This window comes from Ammospiza caudacuta, chromosome 10 (genome assembly GCF_027887145.1).
Source record: "Ammospiza caudacuta isolate bAmmCau1 chromosome 10, bAmmCau1.pri, whole genome shotgun sequence".
Classification (NCBI taxonomy): Eukaryota; Metazoa; Chordata; class Aves; order Passeriformes; family Passerellidae; genus Ammospiza; species Ammospiza caudacuta.
Window position 1 is genome coordinate 18,048,613 of NC_080602.1, and position 24,361 is coordinate 18,072,973.

At 35.6% G+C, this 24,361-nt stretch overlaps 1 protein-coding gene across 3 annotated transcripts in view; it reads left to right on the plus strand.

The window, feature by feature from the left end:
- The first annotated feature begins 957 nt into the window (after positions 1–957).
- Positions 958–24,361, plus strand: part of FGF7 (fibroblast growth factor 7) — a 29,441-nt gene continuing 6,037 nt past the window's right edge. Inside the window, exons 1-2 of one of the 3 annotated variants that reach the window (XM_058811449.1) lie at positions 958–1,167; positions 2,066–2,260. In XM_058811449.1, coding sequence (XP_058667432.1) covers positions 1,128–1,167; positions 2,066–2,260 — 235 coding nt within the window. In that variant the 5' untranslated portion in view covers positions 958–1,127. Of the gene's footprint in view, positions 1,168–1,675; positions 2,261–24,361 lie in introns of all 3 variants that reach the window. The other 2 variants (XM_058811447.1, XM_058811448.1) reach the window with 2 other exon arrangements.

Below are 24,361 nucleotides of genomic sequence, written 5' to 3' on the forward strand. Positions count from 1 at the left end.
AATTCCAAACTCTCCTTGTTGGTATTGCTTACTAAAGGGATTGAGGCGTGCTCACATCAACAGCAGGGCAGTTAAAAGGATAAAGAGCTACTGAAAACTTTGCTTCAGTGTGTTTTACAAATATACTCACCAGAAACTCAACAGAATTTAGGGGTGAAATGGAACATGGGCAGGCTAGTGTCAGAGAGGTACACAAAAGCAGAAAACCGGGTGTATCCACTCATGATTTTCATTCCCTAGATTTTAAGCCCGTTGCTTGGTGTGCAGTACTAGGGGTGCTCTTACATTGCTGCCAGTTTTCATCCTCCCTTTGCGAGTTTCCAGAACTAACTACATAGGCTAAAAAAAGGCTGTTTCATAGTAGCAATTTTTCTTTCAAGCTGATAAAGGTTTTGTTTGAATGTCAGGCTTTGAAACATCCAAATATACTTTCTCATTTTCACCTAGTGGCTGATGAAATAAAACCTCAGTGCAGTGGTCTCTCTTTTCAAATTCATGGTATAAAAATATACCTCATGATCTCTAAGGGCTACAGCACACCCTTCTCCACAGTATGTAACAGACCCACATTTCATATATCCTGCAGAAAGGCACTAAGCAGACTATGAATCCACCAAACTGCAGAAGAGATTTGAAAGCACACTGAGATAAGCATGTGAGTACAAAAGAGAAGAGGAGGAATTTCTTAAGGACAGAAGAATACTGACCTAAACCAGAGCACAGAAACACTAACTAGCATGTGAAGCAATTCACTCCACGCAGCACAAAATATACATTTTTAGAAAGAAGATTCTTGGAGATTTAAACCATAAACTATGTACATAGCTCCCTCTGATGACCATTGGACACGATACAATGCAAGTCTCCTTTTACTTTTGTTCGTGCATTCAACTGACAGCTGACTGGTTAAATTCTAATTGCTTCCAAGTGAGGTCAGCAAAGGTATTTATCGAAAAGGACTGAACAGGCTCAACACACACATGCACGCGCACGCATAAGCACATACACACCATCTCTCCAGCCTGTTGATTTATGGAAACGATTATAATTCTGGTGGAGTCTTTCTGAGCTGAGAAAGTTTGTAGCTACAGTAGAGTGTCTCATGTTGCAAAAAGGAGACAACAGAAATGGAGTACTTGGGTATCCAGCTCTTATCAACAGGAACAAGTAAGTTATCTGTCCTTTATAAGATTATTCAACAGTTTCTAACAGCTAATAACTTGTTTTTATTTCTATATGCTAGATGCTAAGAAAAGAATTAAGAAAACTATTTCTACTAATAATCTGAAAAGGGTAGAATAAAAACACAGGGCTAAAGCCATGAGGTCTGTTTTGAAACGCGAACTAGAGAAAAGTTGTATGATAGGTTGTGCTAACAGTAAAAATATAGGTATGAAGTAATCAGGAGAATTTTATTATGCATGAGAATTGAAATGAATCAATAGGAGATTTTTGGAAAGACTTAAAACTGAAGAGAGAACTGTGTTTACAGTGTAAATGTCTGGTTATGTAAAAAGTTGTATGAGAGATATCTATTGTATATGCATTAGCATGTTTTTAAAAATCTGCTCGGCATGTCATGTATTTCTGTGTAGTAATTTTCATTAGCATAATGCATCCTTGCACGTTTGTAACAATTGAGCATAAAGACTTACACATGCACCTTTTCTCACAGATCTTTTACTTTCAGTGCAAGCAGCAAATTCAAGTAGTAAAGAAGGTCCCAACAACAAAGGTTTTTATAACTTGTGTCTTTAAAGGATATTCTGACTGAAGAGATATTTAAGAAGCTCTTCTATTTCGCCATTAACTATTAAGGAATAACGATCAGAATTCTAGAAGAGAGAGCAATCTCACTTAAATGAATCTGTAACTCGTAAAGACAGAAGGCAGGTCGGTGACCTAAGAGCAACAGTCTACTTGAGATTTAATTTTCATTATGTTGTTCATGAACACCCAGAACACTGCACTATAATGCACAAATGGATACTGACATGGATCCTGCCAATTTTGCTCTACAGATCATACTTTTACATTATCTTTCTAATGGGCACTATATCTTTAGCTTGCAATGACATGACTCCAGAGCAAATGGCTACAAATGTGAACTGTTCCAGCCCTGAGCGACATACCAGAAGCTATGATTATATGGAAGGGGGGGATGTAAGAGTGAGAAGACTTTTCTGTCGAACTCAGTGGTACATGAGGATTGATAAACGAGGCAAAGTGAAAGGGACAAGAGAAGCAAACAACAACTACAGTAAGTACTATTTTTGCTTTTCCTAAGTTTTTAGAAATTTACACATCATTGTTTCCTATTCCTTGATTTACCATAATTCCTAAAGAGTTTTTTATCATGTACTGACCATTGTGTAAAACAAGTTTTCCAATTAATCGTACAGCAGGACATTTGCTATTGATTTTGAAATGCGTCATTTTAAATACTGCATTGTAGATCTGTTAATGTATTAGTTACAGCTGGGAACTATTAGCAAACAGAGAGCCTATTTTAACAAGTGAACATGGTTGTATGTATGAAAATGTATAGCCATCAACTCTCCTCATAAAATACTCCTGAAACATTAAACCACATTTATATAGAGCACATACTACCTAAAAATTTGGTGTGTTTGAGTTAACAATTAAAACATAGAAACACTAGAAAGTTAAATGGAAAGAATTATGTAAACTCTCTTGCAAAATCTTTTAGATAGTTTGCCAAGCCAGGAACAAAATCTATTATAGTTTCTGCAGTTCATTATTACAATGATCATAATGCTGAAAAAATATTCTCCCCCCTTTCTTCCAAAACTATGACTCATCTAGAGAGAATGGACATACAATATTTTATGAAGCTCTACCAAGTACAAATTCTGATCTGGAAAAGGAATTGTTGTACTAATATGTATTTTCCACACAAATACCTATATAATCTTTGATTAATATTTGAAGACATCAAATTTTCCAGTCACTATTTTTCCACTTTGTCTTTTGTGTTGTTACAAATGTATTGTTTATTTAGAGAAACACGACATCTACTTGCAAAGGCATTACTTTATTAAGATGTAATGGGAAAATACATAGGATTATACCACACATTTCAAAACAAAATTATAACAAAAAGGGGCCAGGGACATGCTGGTCTAGTGTTTAGAGACAAATAAAAGGACAAATATATTTCCAAGAATGCTGCTTAAAAATGATTTAATTTGTTGTATATAATAGTGTGCTTTTTGTAATAGCAGCGGCAAAAGAAATCCATAAATCAAACTTCAAGAACTGTTAGTGTGTCTCAGGCTTCAGCTGAAGCTGAGTGCCTGTGTTCTAGCAGAGCAGCACTCTGGCGTGCTACACGCCTGGCCAGTGGGCTTCAGCATTTATTCCTCTGCTTCATGACTACATTAATGCTTGGCAACTTGTGTGGCTAAAACTGCATTGACTAATGTTACTGTTTCTTTTAAAATTTGTTTCCATATGTCCCCTTTCTTTCTACGCTATTACATAGTGAATAACCATAGTCCTCTGAAAGACAACACATGGCCAGCAGCCAACTAAATTATTTGGTCCATGTTCAAGAATACTCCCTTGGAGTTTCAGGAGGGCATTGCTACAATAGAGATCCATAGGACTAATTTTGAAGTGAAATGTTGTTCCCATTAAAAATCACTGGAAAAAATGTTACTGATTGTTGAAACTGATTCTTCTAAATTAATGAAGAGAGGTGAATATTCACAGTACCCAATTTTTTTCTGTTATTATTTACAAACACATTATGACAGCATCTAGAGCTAAGTAATTTATTATACAGAGTTGTTTTAGTTCCATGATGCTTAAGTAAAACTTTGTTAGCAATTTAGCATTATTTCAAATTCAAGCAGAGGTTCTCAGTTCTCTGAATTATCCCATTCTGCTTAAGCACATTAATGACACCTTTAAACATTCTGTAGTGAGCCCATTAGAGAACACCACATCCTCTTGTGTCAATGATGCAGTCTCTTGCAGTTTCCTGAACACCTCATGATAATTTAGTAATGGTAACTAACTATTACAAATTATAGAAAGGCAAACTTGAGTCACTAAACCCTTATGTTTACATTGTAGTGGAAAAAAACCTTAATCCTTTTTCTGGAAAATGCAATGAGTATGATGAGAAAAACCAAATGGAATTGTAATGATTATCTGGTAACTGACGAGCACTGTGATTAACTATCTTTTAACTAGCAGAAGTATGTAGGAAGTTCCCACCCTCTCAACTTTAATACTCTAATTTATTTATTGTATCTTAAGGAATAATACCCAAATGCTTTTGTTTCAAAAGTAGATAGGCAAATATAGACAAAGAGGATTAGCAAAATGTGAACACTGATAATCTGGATTTTGTGAGAAACTACAGAAATTAGTACTGTAGCAGTATTATGGGAACACTTTTTGTCATACCCTTGATTCAACAAAAGATGTAAACAGCCTTTCTGAAGATGTGCCTCTGGCTCTCTACTAAAATCAATAATCATAAAGAAAATTATATTATATGAGGGGGCAAAAAGCAAAACAAACAAAAACCCAGAAAAAATAATGCCCACTTAGACTAGCACACCTTCTTTAAGGCATACTAGTAGTTTTTCCTTCCCTAAGGAAAAAAAAATAACATTAAAACTTTAAACCAGCTATTTTTATCGAGGTTCTCTGGATAAAAGCGTAATTTTAAAACCATACAAATGAAAAGGATGTATTTCTGTCTGTTCAAACATTCTTGTTTCATGATTTCTGAAAGTTAGTAAAAGGTAAATCAAACCTGTTAGGATGGAATGTCAGAACTGCTGCAGTCAAACTAATCAGTGGACATGAAAAGTGTTGCTCCAAGAAGTTTCTTTTCATTTTGTCCCAATTTCCCACTTACATAATAAATAAAAGGAAATCTTGTCCCTTTTGAATTTGCTAATTTGTGTTACTAAAATTAAATAAGAACAAAATCATATTTTTACCTATCATAACTTAGCTTCATGAAGGAAGCTGTCCTGACAGTTTTGTAGATCAAGTGAGCTACTTCTTTTCAGCCCATGAGGCGGGAAGCGTGAATATTGTGAAGAACAATCTTCACACCGAGAAATGTCTGTGGAAGGATAACTTCATCACAACTTTGGCAACTGCCAAAGTTAATAAAGGTTCTCTTACCAGTTGGGACTATAAGAACACCAAGATGGTGAGGAATTAAGGTCCTTGTATTTCAAACTTCTCTAATTACAGAATAAATATGTATACACATACTATGAAAGTAACAGCATAAATAGTGAAAGTGTCAAAATTTCTAAGGTTTTCAGTTAACAGCCACTGTATTAAATGTGTGTGGATTCAAATTTCACATCAGAACTAAATACTGAACGAAATCTTCACTCACCAATTGTAAATAATCTGTTTTTATCAAATTTTGATTTCTTAAAAACATTAGAATTTAATTGCTTAGTTACAGAAATACATGTGTGCTGCCTCAGTGCAAGCAAACTGCCAAATCCTGTTTACAACAGTGCTGACCTTGTTAGGTACCCAAAGAACATGGTTCTGTGCACATTTCAGAAAGCAGTAGAGCCTTCTGGTGGACATAAAGGTGATAACTCAAGAGTGAACTAATCAAATCAGAGGACAGTGATCTCCACTAAGTAGGGGAAATCAATTTGCACCTGACAGCTTTGCTTTCAATCTGAAAACTAAATGGCAGAGGGAGAGCTGAGAGTCACCCACTGAAAAACTAAAGCAAGAATTAGGCAGCAGCCAAGACCTAAGCAAGAGGTTAGGTCACCCAGAAAAATCTGACATTATTCATAAAAAAATTTCTCTTTTACAAAAACTTACTATAACTTGCCAAAGCCTGAACTTTTTTAACAAAAAATAAATTCTGAATCTTGTTCAAGGAAAAGAATCTTAGTGTGCACACAAAAAGCACTTTTTTATTTCATGATTGTAAAACGTGAGATTGACTGAACAAATCTTGGAGATAACAAGGTGATTTGCTAACTCTTAATCTTGATAGAAAAATTAATCACTCCTTATCACTGTTTACTCCTGCCTTCATTTCAGTTTGCATTTCAGAATTTTGCCAGATTTAGTTAATTTTGTTCAGAAAAAAGGCAGCAAAAATCAGAGTTTGTTTTGACTCTCTCCAAGAGGATTTTTAACTATGACTGGATGATGCTTTAGGACTTTCCATGCTCTGTTGCCTTTGGAATCTCATTTTAAAGACTTCAAAGGGTCTCTTAGTTACTAGGAAAGCCTTCCCGGAACCTGAATCCTAACATGTCTGATCCTATCATATTCCATGTGTGCTCTAAACCCAGAAAGCGCCCATTTCCTCTTCTTTTTCAGTGGGTAAAGCCAACCAAAGAAAAAGTAGAGAAAGTATTCTAGTGAAATCTTGACATAAAATGGCAGAAATCTTGATTACAATTTTATCTTGGAAAACTACTTCTATTTTGACCAGAATCCAACAAGTCAAAGTTTTTGGCAATATTAAATGAACTTCAACTCAGTTTTGCTCAAATGTAAACCCTAACTGATGACAAAATACACTTTATACACATCTTAGTGGTTAAATAGTCTAACTTGCTTAGAAATCAGAATTACTAGTATTTTATATAAGCTTCTTAGCATAAAACAAATATAAGTATGCTGTTACTGTATAAATTTTATTGCTGTTGCTTAAATACATATTACATAGATGAGCCAAGAAGATTCAGCTCCTGAAAATCAGGTATTTCAAGACAGGTATTGATGGGCTAGATGCAGTTAAGGGTTATGTGTGCTCCAGACAAACAGAAAGTCTGCCTCTGCAGCTGCATTCTTGGTTTTTCAAGAAGTTGTGGTTCAACCAACACTTTGGTGCCAGGAGAACTCAAACCTTCACTAACATGGAAGTGGTTTTGCTTCACATTAGTACTCTGCTAATCTTTCCAATTATAACAGAAAGATTTAATTCAAATGGAAATAGATACATATCCTCTAAAACCTAACCCACAGCACAAAGGATGACTTTCTCTCTCACAGTAACTAACCAAACCTAATATACCAGATTCCCCTGCTGCCTCCCCAGTTCTTTGTCTGGCACTGGGGGTACCCTCAAGTAGCCACAGAGAGATCTATGCCTATCCCTCAGTCTAGGCCTTATGACAAATCCCAGGTTTTCACCCTCAACTGCTGATGAAGATGGGTTTTAGCAAAGATGCAGATAACAGAAGCAGCTGAGTTATACCTGTTTTACAGCTTCTATAGAGTGTTTTGGTGAGTGTAGCCTTCGGGGAAGTGAGAAGAAAGCAAGGTGTGAAGCCTTGAAGGACTGCAGCATGATTCTTCAGTCTCACCTATCAACATCCAGATCACTGCTCAACTGGCATAGTATAAGAGGGGTGCCACAGAACACAATTAAAACTGTTTACAACTTCTGAATTTACCTCCTGAATCTTCATCACCTTGTCTATTCTTAGGCATTTGCCAGCTGAAAAATATGTGTAAAGCCAGACGGTAGCAGTTTGCACTCACTTTCTTCTCACTCTCATGAACAAAAATTATTGCATAAGCTCTGTGGGGGAAAACTCAAACCTCTGGCCTGAGGCCCAGGCAGCAGCTCCACAAGTTAACATACACCAACAGGGCTATGCCTGCCTGGGGGAGCTTCAAAACAGAGCTACCATCGGTCTGAGCAGTGAAAAAATCTGAGTCTGTGCACACTGCCCTTACAGATTCCTCCGACCTTGATGCACCCTAGTAGTTCAGCTGTGGCTTGGCAGTTTTTCTGTATCTCTCAATACTGAAATTTATCAGAAATGAGAAATAGTGCACTTTTATAGAACTATCAATCAAATTTAGCAGAAAACTACAGAAGCAGTCACAGGATACATATAAAGATAAATTGCAGCTCCTTTTCCCCCACAGCTTTCCCCCCTACATTGTTTATAATTTCTAAATCTTCAAAAAATTCAGTGTTGTATCATTAAATATGCTATTGCTCCATCCTGAAGAAAATGTGCTGAAGTGGCCCTGACCTGAGACTCAAGAGACTTGAGGCTAATCCAAACTTCTAAGCAATTTGCTTACAGACTTTGGGAAAATTCTTCAAACTCTCTGTGCCTCTATGAAAAAGAATTATTCACTTCTTCATAAAGAGCTTTAAAAAGTATTAGCAAAAAACTTTCAAACCACAAAAGAATTGTGTGTTACTATTTTCAACATTAAATAATTTGATAATAGAACATTAATTGACTAATTGAGAATGAACTAGAAGTCCTGAAGTCAGTAGCCAGACAAAAACACAGAGCTCAGATGAATCTTAAAGAAGCAATTTCCCTACAGGCAAATAGAATTTGGTATAAAATTTAATTCCTTATACAGTCAGTTTTGCAAAACAAAGCCCAAATCCAGATATTCCCCTTCACAGCTTCCTACTTTCTGTATTGTTTGAGTATCTGAAAGTGATTGTTTCAGATTTCTAGGATCCTGGAATACACAACAGAGTTGGCTTTCCTCCCCATCTTCCTTAAAGCTCAGGAAGACCAAGACATCCTAAACCATATGATTACACTGTTCCACATTACAATTTCTATCAACTAGCAGTATATTTTGGAACACATTTCTCATCAAAACAAAGTTTAGGCAAATGTAGGCTGTTACTCTTCATGGGTGGCATACTGCTTTTGTTGCATAATTGACTGTCCATGACTATATTTGGCAACAGTATTTCAATTGTCTTGTTTGACCTTTGACATTATGTTTAAATCTGGATAGGAAAGAAAGATCAAGTTAGCCTTCTGGTGTATGCAATTTAGAAACATTATTAATAAAATGTTAATAGTGAAAATTTTTATGGCAGTAACATAATAGAGGTTAACAATCATAGCACTGAATTGTCACACTTTAAAACTTTCATAACACATGACATCATTTATTCAAATGGAAAAATTCTTTGTAACAATTGGCGTTGAAAAGTTAGAAGTGGATATTCAAGATGTGGCCCACAAATTCATGAAAAGACACCAAAGAAGCAATAAAAATACCAATGCAATCAATAGGCTCTTTTGACTATTATTTAGTTTTTAAAACAAAGAACAAAACCAGGATGAAATTATTAAAGGGTCTAGATAGTCTATTCAAAACACTGAAATCTTCCTTCTGCATCCAGTTTTTCAAAATTAAGCCCAGGCAGAATGGATAGATCAACTCAAAACTAGAAATGAAAACAGAAAACATGACCATTCCATGGCATTGATAAACACAGTGACTTCAGCAGGGACCAACACACACCACTCATGTCCATCTCTTCAATAATGACATGTTTTGAATAGCTCCATAACCTGGAGGATTTTTCTTTTTAAGGTGTTTCTTAGCATTAGTACTTCCATTTTTGGTAAGCTGGCTTGCTCCCTCTTAAATGTGTCAGCAGACACTGGGAGGTGCTATAGACTATAAAAAGAAGGTGATCAGACTTGTCCTTGGCTATTTTGATACCTTGCATTTTTAATATTTGTCTAACAAGAAGGTATTGTATTTCAAAGCAAAAAAAAACAGCCCCCAAAAAGAAGCATATTTTCCCTAATAACCTTGCTGATTTTATATGTTTTATTATGACTGTTAAACGCCACATGGGGTTTGACACTTCAATCAGAAGTAAATGTTTACAGAAAAAAAAAGAAAAAATAGATAACTTTATGACTGTTAAAACACAGAAATTCTTTTAGATGAATATATTATCTAGAGCTGAAAAAATATTAGAGGGAAAAAATAACCACAATCAACATCAAATTAGGAAAAGGTTGTATGTGAATCTGTGCTGCAGCCCCTGAGCTGCTCAGGTGAACTGGTGCCATTGTTCAGTGGCAGTTTGTGTGCACAGCTGGAATGCAGTGGCAAACGTGGAGTTTTACATGCCAGGTGTGTGGAAATGCTCACTGCAAGAGTTTGCTGGCTTCTTGTATAACACATTCACAACATTATATGGTGATGATAGACTTGTCCTTTGAGTGGTCTACATGGACTCTAAGGGTGCCAATATTCAGGCCCTCTAGCTAGTCACTAAGCAGATGCATTTGGGAGAGAATGCTGACCTAGTCAAGGGAAAAAGGCAGTAAACAGAGGAGTGATTCCATCCAGTGTTTGTGTAGGTCCTTCAGAAAACAAGAGCTGTACTCCCTGACAGAAACTCTGAACTAAACCAGAAAGGGTAACTGAATCCTGGAGAGTGCAGTCAGTACTAACACAATAGGAAACTGCAACTTTCACCAGCTTTCAAAAGCAACTTTAACTCCACCAAGCTAATTTATTTCCTTTGGAATAGCCCAGGCAGCTTGGGGACTGTGCATAATGTGCAAGATGATACACAGAAATCCAAGCCATTTTTCAGTGCTTATTGGTGACACTTTACAAGGATTTAGGGAACTAGCTATGTAAATCCAGCACAGAGTGATTCAAATAATGGAACTTGCTTGATAGAGCTGCCTTACAACAAGGGAGATTTATGCTGTGGGAAAGGCCAGTACAAGATCTCCCTCAGCAGCAGCCCTTGATGTTTGCTTGTGGGAAAACTGCACCTGAAAAGTCCTGAAGTCATCACAGTCATGTCACTTCCCAATGCTACAGCAAAAAAATTGTAATAGTACCTTTACATAAGGACAGGGACAAATACCTGCGTCCAGTGAGATTCATCCCAACTGAATTCCACACACAGCAGGAGTGCCTGCATTAGTTCAGCATCACCTCAGCAATACCACACTAGAACATAGCACAAAAAGAATTCTCTGCCATGTACATGTCTGACCACATCTGAACTACAAATGTGACAGAACTCACACAGCACTCTGCCTGCAAACATTGTTACTAATCAAAAGCAAAATTATATACAAGTACTTTCAAACTAACAAGTGGAAAAAAAGCCATTCTTCCTATTTGAATAAAATCCACTCTTCTAACCAAACTTTTTACGTCTTTTACTGAGCACGGAGATTCCACTCAGTATTTCCAACAAAGACTGAAAACCAAAACCAAATAAAAAGGTACATAATTCCCAGGGCAAGCAAGTTCTTTAGAGCACTCTAAATGACTGCAAACCAGTCAGAAAAAAAAGAAACTAACTTATGCCCAAATGATGATTCCAAAAAGACAGTTCATCTACTCAGGAAACAAAATACCACCTACCACACCAGATAAGGAACGAGATAAGAACTGTGGCAAAAACCCCAGTAGGAAATGGATGGAGAGCCTCTTCCCTGTAAGGAGTCCTCTCCTGACTGCTGGCCAGCCACGAGGGCCTGACTCTGCCCTCCTTCCTCTCATTAGCATGTAATCAGGTACACAGGTGCCTTGAGTCTCTTGCTCTGTTTTGCATCCAACCACCCCATCAGTACTGACACTGCTTCACAGGGCTGAGCATTTTCTCTGAGCATCTGCTTCAGCAACCAGAAAAGCTCCCATTTTGAAGTTGTGAAAGACAGTCTGGCATGTTGTTCTACCTTACTAACAGTGCAACAGCCACTTATTTGGGTGAATTTGTGTTGGACTTTGTAGAAGATATTTATTAACTCAAAGGAAATCAAATGTTACATCAACTTTGAGAGTAGCCTTAGGAGAGTCTGCTCAAATGATAGAGTAAATGGCAAGAGTCCTAGGCCACTTATACTTGTCCCTTTAAATGCCTTCTAAATTGAGTAATGAAAATAGCACAGCTATTAATAAAACCAAGCTTTTAGATTATTATACACCAACTTCAATCAGAATGTTTATATTAGCAAACTGGCACTCAGCCTCCTTTACCAAATATCAAACTAAAATTACTTAGCATGCTTCCATTTTTGATTGCACCCTTATGTGACTTGGGAAATTTAGTCTATATTACTAAAAAGAACTATCATGCAACAAAACTAAAGAAAAAGAAATTACCACATCTTTCTAGGAAACTATTACCACATATTTCGCAGAAATCATGCTCTGTTGATTTTTTAGCTAAGTAATACAGTGTTTTGAATTTGAATTCCTCTAATTTAGTCATATTCTTCTAGGAGACATTCTGATGAAAACTTCTGAAATGGCACTTTCATCCAGAAGGAACACTGGAAGCAAAACCAGTCTATACCAAAACCATAAAACTACCATTAGACCAAAAGGAGAATTTTCTAATTATTTACAACATGCAAGGCAAACCCCATTAATTTAGTATAGTGATGAACAGCCTAACTCTGATCCAGGGAGATTATTTAAGAGAAGCAAATGGGCAACAATGGCTATATCATCTAAGCAGAAAATTATCTAGTGATAAAAATATATCATAATTATAGTAAGAAATTATTGGAGAATTATTCAGAACCATTCAACATTTGAAATAGAATACATTTCTATGTTTGTCAAAACAAGACATTTTCTTCTTAGATAACAAAATATTCCATAAACACAGGTAGGTATCTGTATGCTGTCCTTTTCACATAGGATCTGTAGACAACCCAGAGACAGTTCTCTAAAAGGGCTGATAAATACTCAAGGGACACTTCAAGCTACTTTAAAAAAGGGCAATACTTAAGCCTAAACCCCACATCATATATATATGGTGCTTACATTTCTACATCACTTTAGGTGGTATCTACAAAAACGTGCAAGTTGCCACTCTTTTTCAACTGTGTGAGACAAAAATAACAGAACCCATGTTTTCTGACTTTGTCCTATACATTTTTAAGTCATAATCTTGTATACATAGATAAAGACATTTTTCTACTGCTAGGGGGCTCAATTAAAGTCATGACTGCCCTTACGAAAATCTTTCTTCCCTTTCTTCCTCTTCACATTGCTCTTCACTGTTTTCTGTCCATGACATAATTTTGTTTAGGGTATCCTTATTCATTTGTGAGAAAATAGACTACCCAGATTCCAAAGATAGTCACCTCTTTTAAGGTGATTTAGAAAAATGAAGACTATTTCTGTCTGTATACAGCACTGTAAATATTGAGGATTTTGGATCACAATTTATTATATTGTCTTGTTCATACTTCAACAATGCAGTTCTGGGTGTTTTCAGCTGAACTGAGCTTAGCAAGGAGAATTGTTTGTTACAGTGCTCGTTTCCCGAGTTTACTCTCCAACACCAGACCTGTCACAGCAGGATGGTTCCTTTCTTTGTTTTCCTCTTAAGAGCTATCTGGCAGCTGCACCCCAAACTAGCCTCTGTTAGTGGATTCCTAAAGAATTCTGCATACATCATCTCTTGTAATCACATGTGCTGCAATCTACATCACAGGTGGTATTGCACAAAAAAGTCGGACTTGAGCCCTGTCAGACCACGCCATATTTGTTTCATTAATTTTGATTTCTATGTGAAAAAAAAAACAATTCCCTCTCTGTGTGCATTATATTTGATTGAAATAAATTCTCAACAACACAGAGATGTAATGAACATGAGAAAGTAACTGCCAAGAAGTACAGCATTAGCTCTTTCCAAAAAAAAAGTCAAAATATGGCTTTTCTATTCATACTGACTTAGGGATGAACTATGGAAAACTATCACTGATGGTCTAAATAGCTGCTGTTGAAAGTAAAGAATATTGCACAGCTGTGGAGGAGTTAAGTTACTGACTAGTGGAAAAGCTATCTAACCCTGTGATTCATTAGGAAAAGTTTGCTCAAGAGTTGAAAGACCCATATTAGGAAAGAGACAAATACATGCCATTTGTAAAAGTCTGGCTCTACTGAAATCAGTAAAAGTCTTGTTACTGATGCCTATCCATGGCTGAGGAGTTTATTTTAAAATATGGCAAATAATAACTATTGCTTCTCCAAACCCATGTGCTTTTACTTTAAGACACCGTTTCATAACATTGGTAATAAATACTGGGCATAAAGGAAAATGAAATTCCTGTTCCACTATTAATCTCTTCCTGACTTTCAAGTCAGAATGACTTCTCTATCTTACCAATATCAATGTAGGAGTAACACCGCTATCACTATTTATTCTTCTCGAGATATGGTCTGAGAAGTGAAGTACATCAGAATATACCAATTTAGGATACTCAAAAAATAGTTAGATGTCACTTTTCAAATATATGTGCAAATTTATATTTACATATGAAAGATATAACAAGAAGTTTATTCTATGTTTTTCTGACCTATATTAAAATCACAGATTCACATTTCTATACCGACTAAAAACTGACAGCATTATTTATAGTGAATGTATATTCAATAGTAGAAGTATATCTCATTTTGTGAGATTTTTTTCCCACCATAGAACATTTGCATTTACATTTGAATCAAGAACATGTTGATACTCATGGGGGAATTAAGGTGGCACAAAAAGACGAAGTTAAGAACAGCAGAATTATTTTGTTTCATTTTGTGTGGTTAAAAAAACCCACGATCTCAGTAAACTTGGGTAGTGTTTCCCCAGCTCTTTGCTGCAATACAGCTGAAGTCACAGATATTTTATGCAAAGAAAGAAAAGGTTTCTTCACCACTTAAGTGCTTAGAATAGCCATATTTGTTTCAGTCAGAGCAAAAAGCATAGCAAATCCTTTACTAAGAACAGGTTTTCTTTATATATTTTAGAACATACCACTACGGGCACAGCCAAGCCCTGCGCTCTTTTAACTGTACACTCTTCAAGGCAGTTCAAAAATTCCTGCTAAGTTCAATGTTATGGAGTCACTATTTTATGTTAAAAACATTAGGAGAGAACAGTACCATAAGGAGTAGAAATTATCATAAATATAATGCAGACTCAAAAAAGGCTGTCAAACTGAGTCTGCCAATCACAGAATTATGCAAACTTGATGCAAATCCACAACAAAATAAAAATGTAAGAGCTGCAAACCCTTTATTTGCACATGCAGCATCTGCTACCCAGTCCAGATTCCTATATTAAAACCCCACCAGTAATTACCTGAGTAATTTAATTTAATAAACCTATGGAAGAAATCTTATTTTACTCTGATTCCTTAAAACGAACATTTTATTCTTCCCTTGTTGAACAAGGTCCTTGTTCAAGCCCACTACCGAAATGTATATTTTCAAATATCTACAACTCACAGACCAGCTGTTTCCCAGATTTTATAAGGGTCCACATATTCTGCTACAGGTTGCTGAAGTAGTACTTCTGCGGAGCTCATCAAACTTCCATGACACCACCACATATAAGAACAAACTGTAGCAGAAAAAAATTGAAAAGTGGAACATTCTCAAAGGCTCCTAACTGAAGCTGTTCTCTAATGCTTGAATGGTATGAAATCTGCCATTTGTTTCAAGGTCAAGAGAAAAGTATGTCTTTACACTTATGCCAATGCACAGCACTGTTGTCTATCAAACAGGTTGGTTGATTATCATCAGAGATGGAAATTTGGAATTCCACCAATATAACAATATGGATGCCAGAATGGATCTGACTTTAAGTTATTAAATCCTTTTACAGACTGGTCACAGGTATCTTTATTACAAACAATCACTGTATAGTGATACAGCAGTACCCGTGTGCTTTCAGAGCCGAGAAAATGAAGTTGTGCAGCTTGCAGGCACAGGAGAGCTCCCATCCTTCCTCAGGCTGCTCGGGGCCACAAGAAACTTTTCTTAGTTAAAAGGAAAGGCAAAGGCAAAGGCAAAGGCAAAGGCAAAGGCAAAAAGTGAAGTGATTTCTACCATTTTTTACATGCTCTGGTTAATTGAGAGAATACTTCATCTGGGGTTCTCAGTGATAATGCAAAGGAACACTGGGTAAGACAACAAGGCAGCTTTCTAACTTCATAGTTGCCATTGTTTATGTTCCCTCTATATATCTTCAGCTAATATAAGCCGATAATTTAATTAAAACAACTATAACTGTGCTGATTCATACATGAGGATATAAAATTAGAACAAAAGCAATGGGAAACTGCGTTATGTACAACCAACAGTATACTAAAATGTGTTAAAGTTATTTAAAACATTTAAAGAAATATCATATAATTTGGCTAATCCTATGCTCTATTAATTGTTCAGTACTTATTACTTATTCCATTACTTTTTTACATTAGCTATGACTAGTAACTCCTTCTCTTAATATAGCACCATAGTATTCTATCACAACACACTGGAATGTGAGTACTAGAGCTCTGATTTCTATTTTCAGGGTACAATTAACTGTCACTGAAAAATGAGGCCATTACTCCTATTTAGTGCAAATAAAGCAAAGCACAGAAAGACTGTGGACTCTAGAAAATAGAATATGTTTAAATGATTCTATCTGAAATAGTTTTCTCACTGACTTCCTGATATTATGCACATGGACAGAAGTAAGAGTGTGCATGGATACTTTTATCACCAGATTCAAGGTGGTTGTTCTGCATCCTGGCATTTGCAGTCAAAACTGAAATAAGTCCAGATTTTCCAACTGGTCAATTGAGCTGAATTTTAAGAGGCACATTAAAAAGTCACATAAATAAATACAGAATAAAAGAGAAGCTTGGCTGAGCTCCTACAGTCTATTTGCTCTGGTAACAGCAACTGGTCCTGTAGCAGAGGAACAATTTTCTCTGCTGCTGCTGATGCTGCTGTTTTCCTCAGTTTTGGTATAGAATTGTAAAGCGAGCTAAAAACTAAGGATAACAAGTGGATGACAATTACACATTTACAAATATCTGCTCATGTAAACAGAGAGGTTTCAAAGTGCTGCCTCTGTGTAACGGCAAATATTCTACTGATTTCCCTAAAGTCAGGCTTCCAGTCAGGTTTAAATTTTAGACTGGTAAAAACAGGGTGTTTACCTGAAGGAAGGAAATTATTTACTTTAAGCAAAATTAAGACAAGGAATGACCTAAGCTATTTGAAAAAACAACAGTGGTAGGATAATTGACACAAGTTTTGATCCATATACTGAACAAGACAGGAGAAACATCTGCTACAAAATCCGAATTTATTTATCAGAATTTAATTAGATTATTTGATTGGTTTTGATTTTAAGGGAATTTTAATTTTCTCCTTCTATTAGTTTACAATTTAATATTTAAGATTAATATAACAATCTTATACAGATTTTGAAAGTCCAACTAAATCTAAATTATTTGTCAGCAGTAAACCAGAACAACTTGAGCAGCCATACATATAAATATATGTCCAGTAGTGTTTTGAAGGCAGGAGTGAGCCAGCTGGTTTCTATCAATTCCCACTCTGTGAGGCAGCAAGGGGTTAGCACAATTTTCTTAGCAGCTTCTTGCATTTTCTACCTTGGAAGGAATTACGTAGTGACTGCCCGTGTTCTTCTAGACACTGTAATTGATATATTTAGATATCCAACTTCAGCTCTTCCTGCACAAAATAGCAGATCTGGTCTGGAAATGGAATTAAAATCTATGGAAACGGAACTAAAATCCATGCACTTGGGTAGTGCCTGCCCTACATTTTACATAACTACTGAGAATGGGAAAAGATGTCTCTCTTCAAGAGGATTGCAGTGTTTATGACTGAAATGAATTCTTAACTACGTGAAACAAAATTAAACTGTCTAAAATTTCAAACCATTTAAAACTCTTTGCTTCTACTCCATAGGCCCCTGAGGATATCTTCAAGCTCTAGAAAACTGCAGTCACCTTCTTTATTCTGCAACCACTTTCTGAATTTTACTTGTTTTAAATAATTTTTTTTATTAGCTACTTCTGGGACCATTTTCAGTTAAAAAGCGTTGTACTATATATTTTAACTGATAATACATTGCAGAATTTCATTATGATCAATCTACAGGAATTTAATATTTGCTTTTAGTGATTTGCCTCAACGATGTATAATTTTAAGTTTTCCTCAAAGAACACAGGAAGGCAGTTCTTAGATTCAGTTTGTCCCCAGAATATGGCTCTGCTCTTCCTCTTGTCAAGCCTGTTTCAGGAACCAGAAAAACTGCCACAGGAACAGCTGGAGACAATACACAGAACAAAACAGCAAGGCCTTGAGCTCAGGGGAAATTTCATATAAAAAGAGCAGATTCTATGCTGGATTTATTTTTGCCTCGTTTAGCTGAATAAATCCAGCACCCCTTGCCACGTTATATTTAAGCTGATTTTGCAACTGCCTGCAGCCAGTGCATCCAGGTGATATACAGGAAATGCACCTGGATTTAATGTTCCTCAGACACAATTCAGAGAATGAAATACTTGTACATGGAAAAGGCTCGTTAACAGGCACTCTATTTTTTCTTAGAAAAACAGAAGAAAAAATCTTCCACAGAAATGATATTAATAATTTTAGGTCAGCTGTGATCACCTACTCAGGAAAGGAGCAAACACAGCTCATCAACAGATAAAAACACAAAATAGCATAGTAACGAAAATTTTTTAAAAATACAAAGTAATCTATTTAAAGACTTCTGCATTATGGAAGAATTCGAAAAAAAGGAGGCTCTGGTCTTATGTAGAATTTTCCAAGTTCAGATAATCAAAATAGCTGTGCACACTGAAACTGAGTCTGGGAAGTTTTCTCCCTTTAGTTGGATATATCTTATTTTGCTTTGGAAAGGTTAATAAGCAACATTTTACATTTACTTTTGGTATTTTGAGTCTACATTCTGAAAGTCTGCAGAGCTTGAAAACATAATTTATTCTATTAAAATTGGCACAAAATATTTAAATACTAGAAATAGCCTTCGTCTGAGCTGTAGGGAAAGCATTTGTTGTACAAGTTCAACTTTAAAGTATTAAATCATTAATTTTATTACTGCTTGGAAACAATTTCATTTTGTAAACAGTCATTCCACTCTTTTTTTCCATTTTTCATATCAGTAAATTATTAAAGCTGTAATAAGAGATCAGTTTTTCAGACTGAGGATTAAGACTTGAATTTTACATGACAGTATTAATTCTAAAAAATAATATTATTCTTCATTATAACCATATGTTTAGCTTCAGGGCAATTTTTATTGGAGGGAAATGTAGTTTCCTGCAAAAATGAGAAATGACTGCATGCTGTCTAAGAGGCTGATCAAGAAAATATTTATATAAAGCAGTGGAGATCAGTGAAGTAAAGACTTCTAATAAGTTTAATGAGACATTCCCAAGAGAAGGACTGCCTGGGGCAGCATGTTATTCAGTTGTTACCATGTACTGCTATTCACAACTCACACCTCAAAAATTGAAAAACTCCATAACTGCAATCTACTTAAGTGAAAATGTCACACCCTTTGGTTCTAAAGATCAAATCAATAGAAATATTGGAAATAGAGTGGTCTGAATAGTTAATGTTCAACAGAGACATGCACAGAAGGCATCAATTTAGAGTCAGAACATTCTACACCAACTCTTAATATGCCACCATTTTCCATGAAGAATGAAGCTTTTGATTTATAAAACTATCTCCTAACTCAGAAAAATTAACAGAGAGTTAATACAAAACTGGGGCAAAACAGGTTGTACAGTAAGGAAAAATACTTGAAAATGTTAAGGTATTTCCTTTAGCAATTATTAATTGCAATAGGGTCAATGAAATTCTCACTACAGTAATTAGGGGAGGTAGACTTTACAGAGAGTTGTAAACTGATGAGCATTGCATTACATTTATTCATTATTATATTTATTATTCATTGTTATTTGAAAAATGACTAAAAATAGGTATTATGGCTTTTAATATTTCCCACTGCAGAACAAATGTGTTACGTTTAAAGTAAAAAGGAAGGTGTATTTCCAAATATAGCTCAAACCACACTCTTCACTTCACACTACAGTATCAGCCATCCATGGTTGGAAGGGCAGATTATACATTTCATGATGCATAAGAAAATGTGTAAATACTTGGAAAAACACAGACTTAAGAGTGGAACTTGGCTTACCCCTTCCTTTTCTGCAATAAAGGTAAACACCCACAAGTCCAAGTACACATGCAACAATATATGTTGGAAGTAAAATAACAGCATTTCTAAACAATCATTTTAGTTCCCTGTTGTATCTTCCCTCTTATTTTTGGTTCTTATCTTGCCTTTTTTATACTGTTTTCACAGAGTTATCAGGTTAGCAGTTTCTTTCATAAACCTTGACATGGCTCATATTCCATAACTAACTTCTCTGTCATGTTGAGTATTAACAGGACAATGATTTATCACAAAGTTAGTTTGTCTGACTGGAAAACAGTGGAGACATTTATGGATAAGGTAATGTCAAATAAAGAAAATTTTAAATGATAATCTAATGGAGGACAAAAATACTTTAATGGACTTCTGTTTAGCACTTAGTTGATTTTAATATAGTATGCCTCCTTTTCGTGCCCAATGAAATGCAAAAGGGTAATTAAACATCAGCTATTTATGCTTAATCAAACGTTCTGTACACTAACTAAATCTTGTCAGCAAATCCTGCTGCTTGAGGACGCTGAACCCTGAGCTGCAGCAAGTCCTCAGGGAATACCTCTCTATCGTTAATCATGTTTCCTCAGACAACTACAATTGTTCCTGCTTGGAAATTACACACAGGACAAACCCAGGAGTATTGAGTATTTCTCCATGATATCCAGATGTCTGGCCTCTCACTGAAGCAGTAGCTTCAACTGTTCTCCTGAAAATCCTTGACAGATCCATCATTTCTGTTCAGATCATTTTTACAGCCATATTCATATTTAAAGTGCTTCAGCGACTCTACACATGCACAGCAAATGCATGCACGGATACAGCAAAAAGCCTCTGAAGATCTTTTTTAGCCTTCTATGCTGTAAATAACAACATATCTGTGTTTATGACATAAATCCAAATTCCAAGAATCAAAAGGAGAAGACAGAAGAAAGTGATAGTGAATGTATGTACCAACTCGTTTTCTGTTAATTAATTCTTTATTAAAATCACATCCACAGACGAAAAATTCCTGGTGTGGAGAAATCTACTGCTTTGTAACATATTTTAACATATACCTGTACAATTATTTCTACTCAAAAGCTTATGAACAGGAGTTCTGCGAGGTACCATTTAGGAAACTTCTTCATTCTCTTGCTAAGTACTCAATACAAATGCAAATACTGCTTCCTATCAATTTTAATTTAATAATAGGGAAAGGTAACAATTAAGTCATATTACAAAATATCTTAAATCAAGACCTTTATTTGCAGTAATATTTTTTACTGTTAGTTTTTATATTTGAGAGAGAAAGAGCACACAAATTGTTTTACCTAAAAATGAACTTCACGATGCATCCATTTAAAAATATTAAGACTCAAAATAACTTAAATTGCACAAATACTTTACAATATAGGCACTATATTAAAAAAAAAAGAAAGAAAAATATTTCCTGAAACAAATTACTTTCAAAACTATCCAATAAAAGTATTCATTTCGCTGATAAGATTCTTCTGGAAAAACATTTAAGTGTAATACACCAGCTATTTACTGTGCTGGCTTACCAAATGCACACATGTACCAATAATATCATGAAAGTCTTCCAAGACTGACCATCATGAACCTTATTTTCTGGCTTTAACAGGCACAAAAATTAACTTATTAAGTGCCAGAACAAAAGAACAAATTACATTACTTATCATTAAACAGTGTCTTCTAAGCAAAGACAAGATAATTTTCCTTGGCCTTGAATCATTTGCAAAGGTCATTTGAATTCATAAATATGTGCTCCAAATTCCATTAATGAGAAACACAAGTTAGTGAAATTTAGAAGTTACATTTTGTTTTGACTCATTTTCCATCCAAGTCTTTTCTGCCCCTTTGTCCCTATTTAAGATTTCACATACTTTATTTTTAAAGACAATTCTGCTGAGGAAAGAGTGTTTCACAAAAACATTCCTCACAAGTGCTAAACTGTCAGTGCCAGCCTCCCTACCCTTAAAAACCAGCAAGAGACTGCTTTTTTTCAACTGCACAGAGAGCCACAAGAAATAAAGTGCTTTACGAATCATATGTGCTCCCTCAACACATGTACCTGGCAGGAAAGTACTGGCATGAAATTGCTGTCAGCTTTCTGAAAAATGTAATGGATGCCAAAATGTCTCTCTGAATGAATGTCTACAGACACTGACTCAGGCAAACTGAGGAGCAGTGACCAAAAACCTCATGTGATAGACACTGAGGGGATACTTGCAACATATGAAATGTCTGGAAACAGAGGCAGCTGAACGGGGACTGAACTCAAAGCGTGCTTCCCAGAACCTTCCTGAACAATCCTGCATACTGGGGCAGTTTCCTAGAACATGAAAAGAGATCTCCCTCTGTGGTTCTGCTGCCCCTCCTCTTCCAAAAGCTCCTGAGAGGTTACACCTGCCAGTGGGATCTTCAGGCATGGGCAGCATTTACTGAATTCCTTACACTCTCAGGAGCCAGAGCTGCAATTGCTCTTTCAGCCTCTTAGCTGACAAGTGACTAAAGGGAAATGCCCTGATTTTGCTAAATCCCAAGGCTCTTGCTACTTTGTTATAGATAAGATACTTTTATCCAAGGATATTATGGGCCAACACAAAGAAACTGCCTATTCAACTGTGCCTGCACACTGATGGAAATTAATATAGTCTGCAAACAGATCATGTAGCAATAAAAGCAAAGATTTGTTTTAACAAATACAATGTCAATGTGTTGTAAAAGCAAAAAGGAGTCTAACAAATAAAAGGAAGATGCTGATTTGAAAATATGAATTGAATCAGAAAACACACAGTATCAGGAGATAAAAACAAAATTATCAAATACTACTTGCCAGGACAGAATCACCTCATGTGGCAATGCTCAATGTTATAGCAATCATATAACTAAATGCCATTTTTCTGCACAGATTTCCAGCCTGAGGTACTGGCCTGCCATTCAGGCTACAGTTATGGAATAAGTCTGCCCATAAAAGTGTCTGCTTCTAAGTACTGAGGAACTGTCATCCTAGACCAGAATGCCAGGAAACTCACCTCATTAATGACATAAATTTTGTCCAAAACCTGATACATATTTCACCCACCGAAACTGTTGTGTCAGCCTAAAGGATTGTTTTGTTTATTTTTGTTTACTTTTTTTTTTCTACTGGATATCAACTGTGTGTTATTTTATTTGTACCAAGTGGTTCCAAAGGCTGCTGCCACCATCCACAGGCATCTTTTCTGAAGCAAACTATAGCCCATCTCTACTGAGTGTCTTTTACATACACCAGAGGAATTTCAGCTCTGTAGGAAACCTCATTCACTACAGGAATTTTAAGCTATATTTGATACACTGACCATACAACCATATAAAATTGTTTGGAATTTCATGCTGATTTTACAGGACGTACAGTTGTTTTCAATTTTGGATGCCCATCTCTAGGTTGTTTTTTTTTTTCTTTTTCTAGCTTTAATCTGATTTCTTTTCCAGTTACTTTGTGGTATATTAAGTCTTTTCTCAAACTTCTTCCAAACTTCTCTGGGGATGCTTTAGATAAAGCAACTGAACATAGTTTACATTTTAATTTTGAAATCAGGGATATTTAAGACCTTTTTGAAGCTTGGCCTTCTGAATTTCTCCTCATCAACATCTTAATAATTTAAGCATGCCTTTAAAGTAATTTTAGTTACTAGAGTATGAAAAGAGTATTTCAATGAAACAATCTATGTCTAAGAATTTTCTCTTTCCCATCTTAGTTTAGTGACTTTTTTCTTTTCATGAATAGATATTGAAAGGATTAAACACCTTTACTTCAAAAGGAAGCACATAAGAAGAGACCTTCTCATTTAAGACAAGGAAAGACAGTGATGTCTCAACTGTGAATAAAGTAGAAAAACAAGTACCCCAAACCAAAATAAAGTAACTCCATCAAGTTAGTCACAATCTACTTCAGGCAAAAAGAAAAAAACTAAAAAAAATTGTAGAAATTGTAACAATAATAATATTGCTTTGGACAAAACCTTTTGGCATTTCCTTTTTTAAAGTAGTAAGATTTCTTACTACTCTAACTTCAGCCAACATCAGCTTACTCAAGGAAATCTCAATTCCTATTAGCATTATTTGTTTTAAAAAGTAATTTTGAATCTTTTATTTTTTTTAAATTCTGTATAAATAGAAAACTCAAACATGGACTTTTTTAAAAAACTCCCCTTACATTAATGGCCAGCAGAGGCAAAAGAACAAATGGATATAAGCTGTCACTGAAGAAATGCAGATTGCAAATTACTACAAAGTCTCTAGCCATTAAAATAAATCAAACTCTGGAACAGCCCTCGGCAGAAACACTGGGGGCAAAGAAATAACAACTCCAATTTAGTATTGGCAAAGTTTATGAAAAGAGAATTATCTGATGCAATTCCCAGGCTAGCAGAGCACTGGACTTGATGACCCAGAGATCCCTTCCACTGTTGTGTTCTTTGTTAGGCTAAATGCAGATGCTCATCTGTTTTTCAACCTCACTGTGGTTTTTCTAAAGTGAAATTGAAATGATAGTTATTATAATTTTTGTAA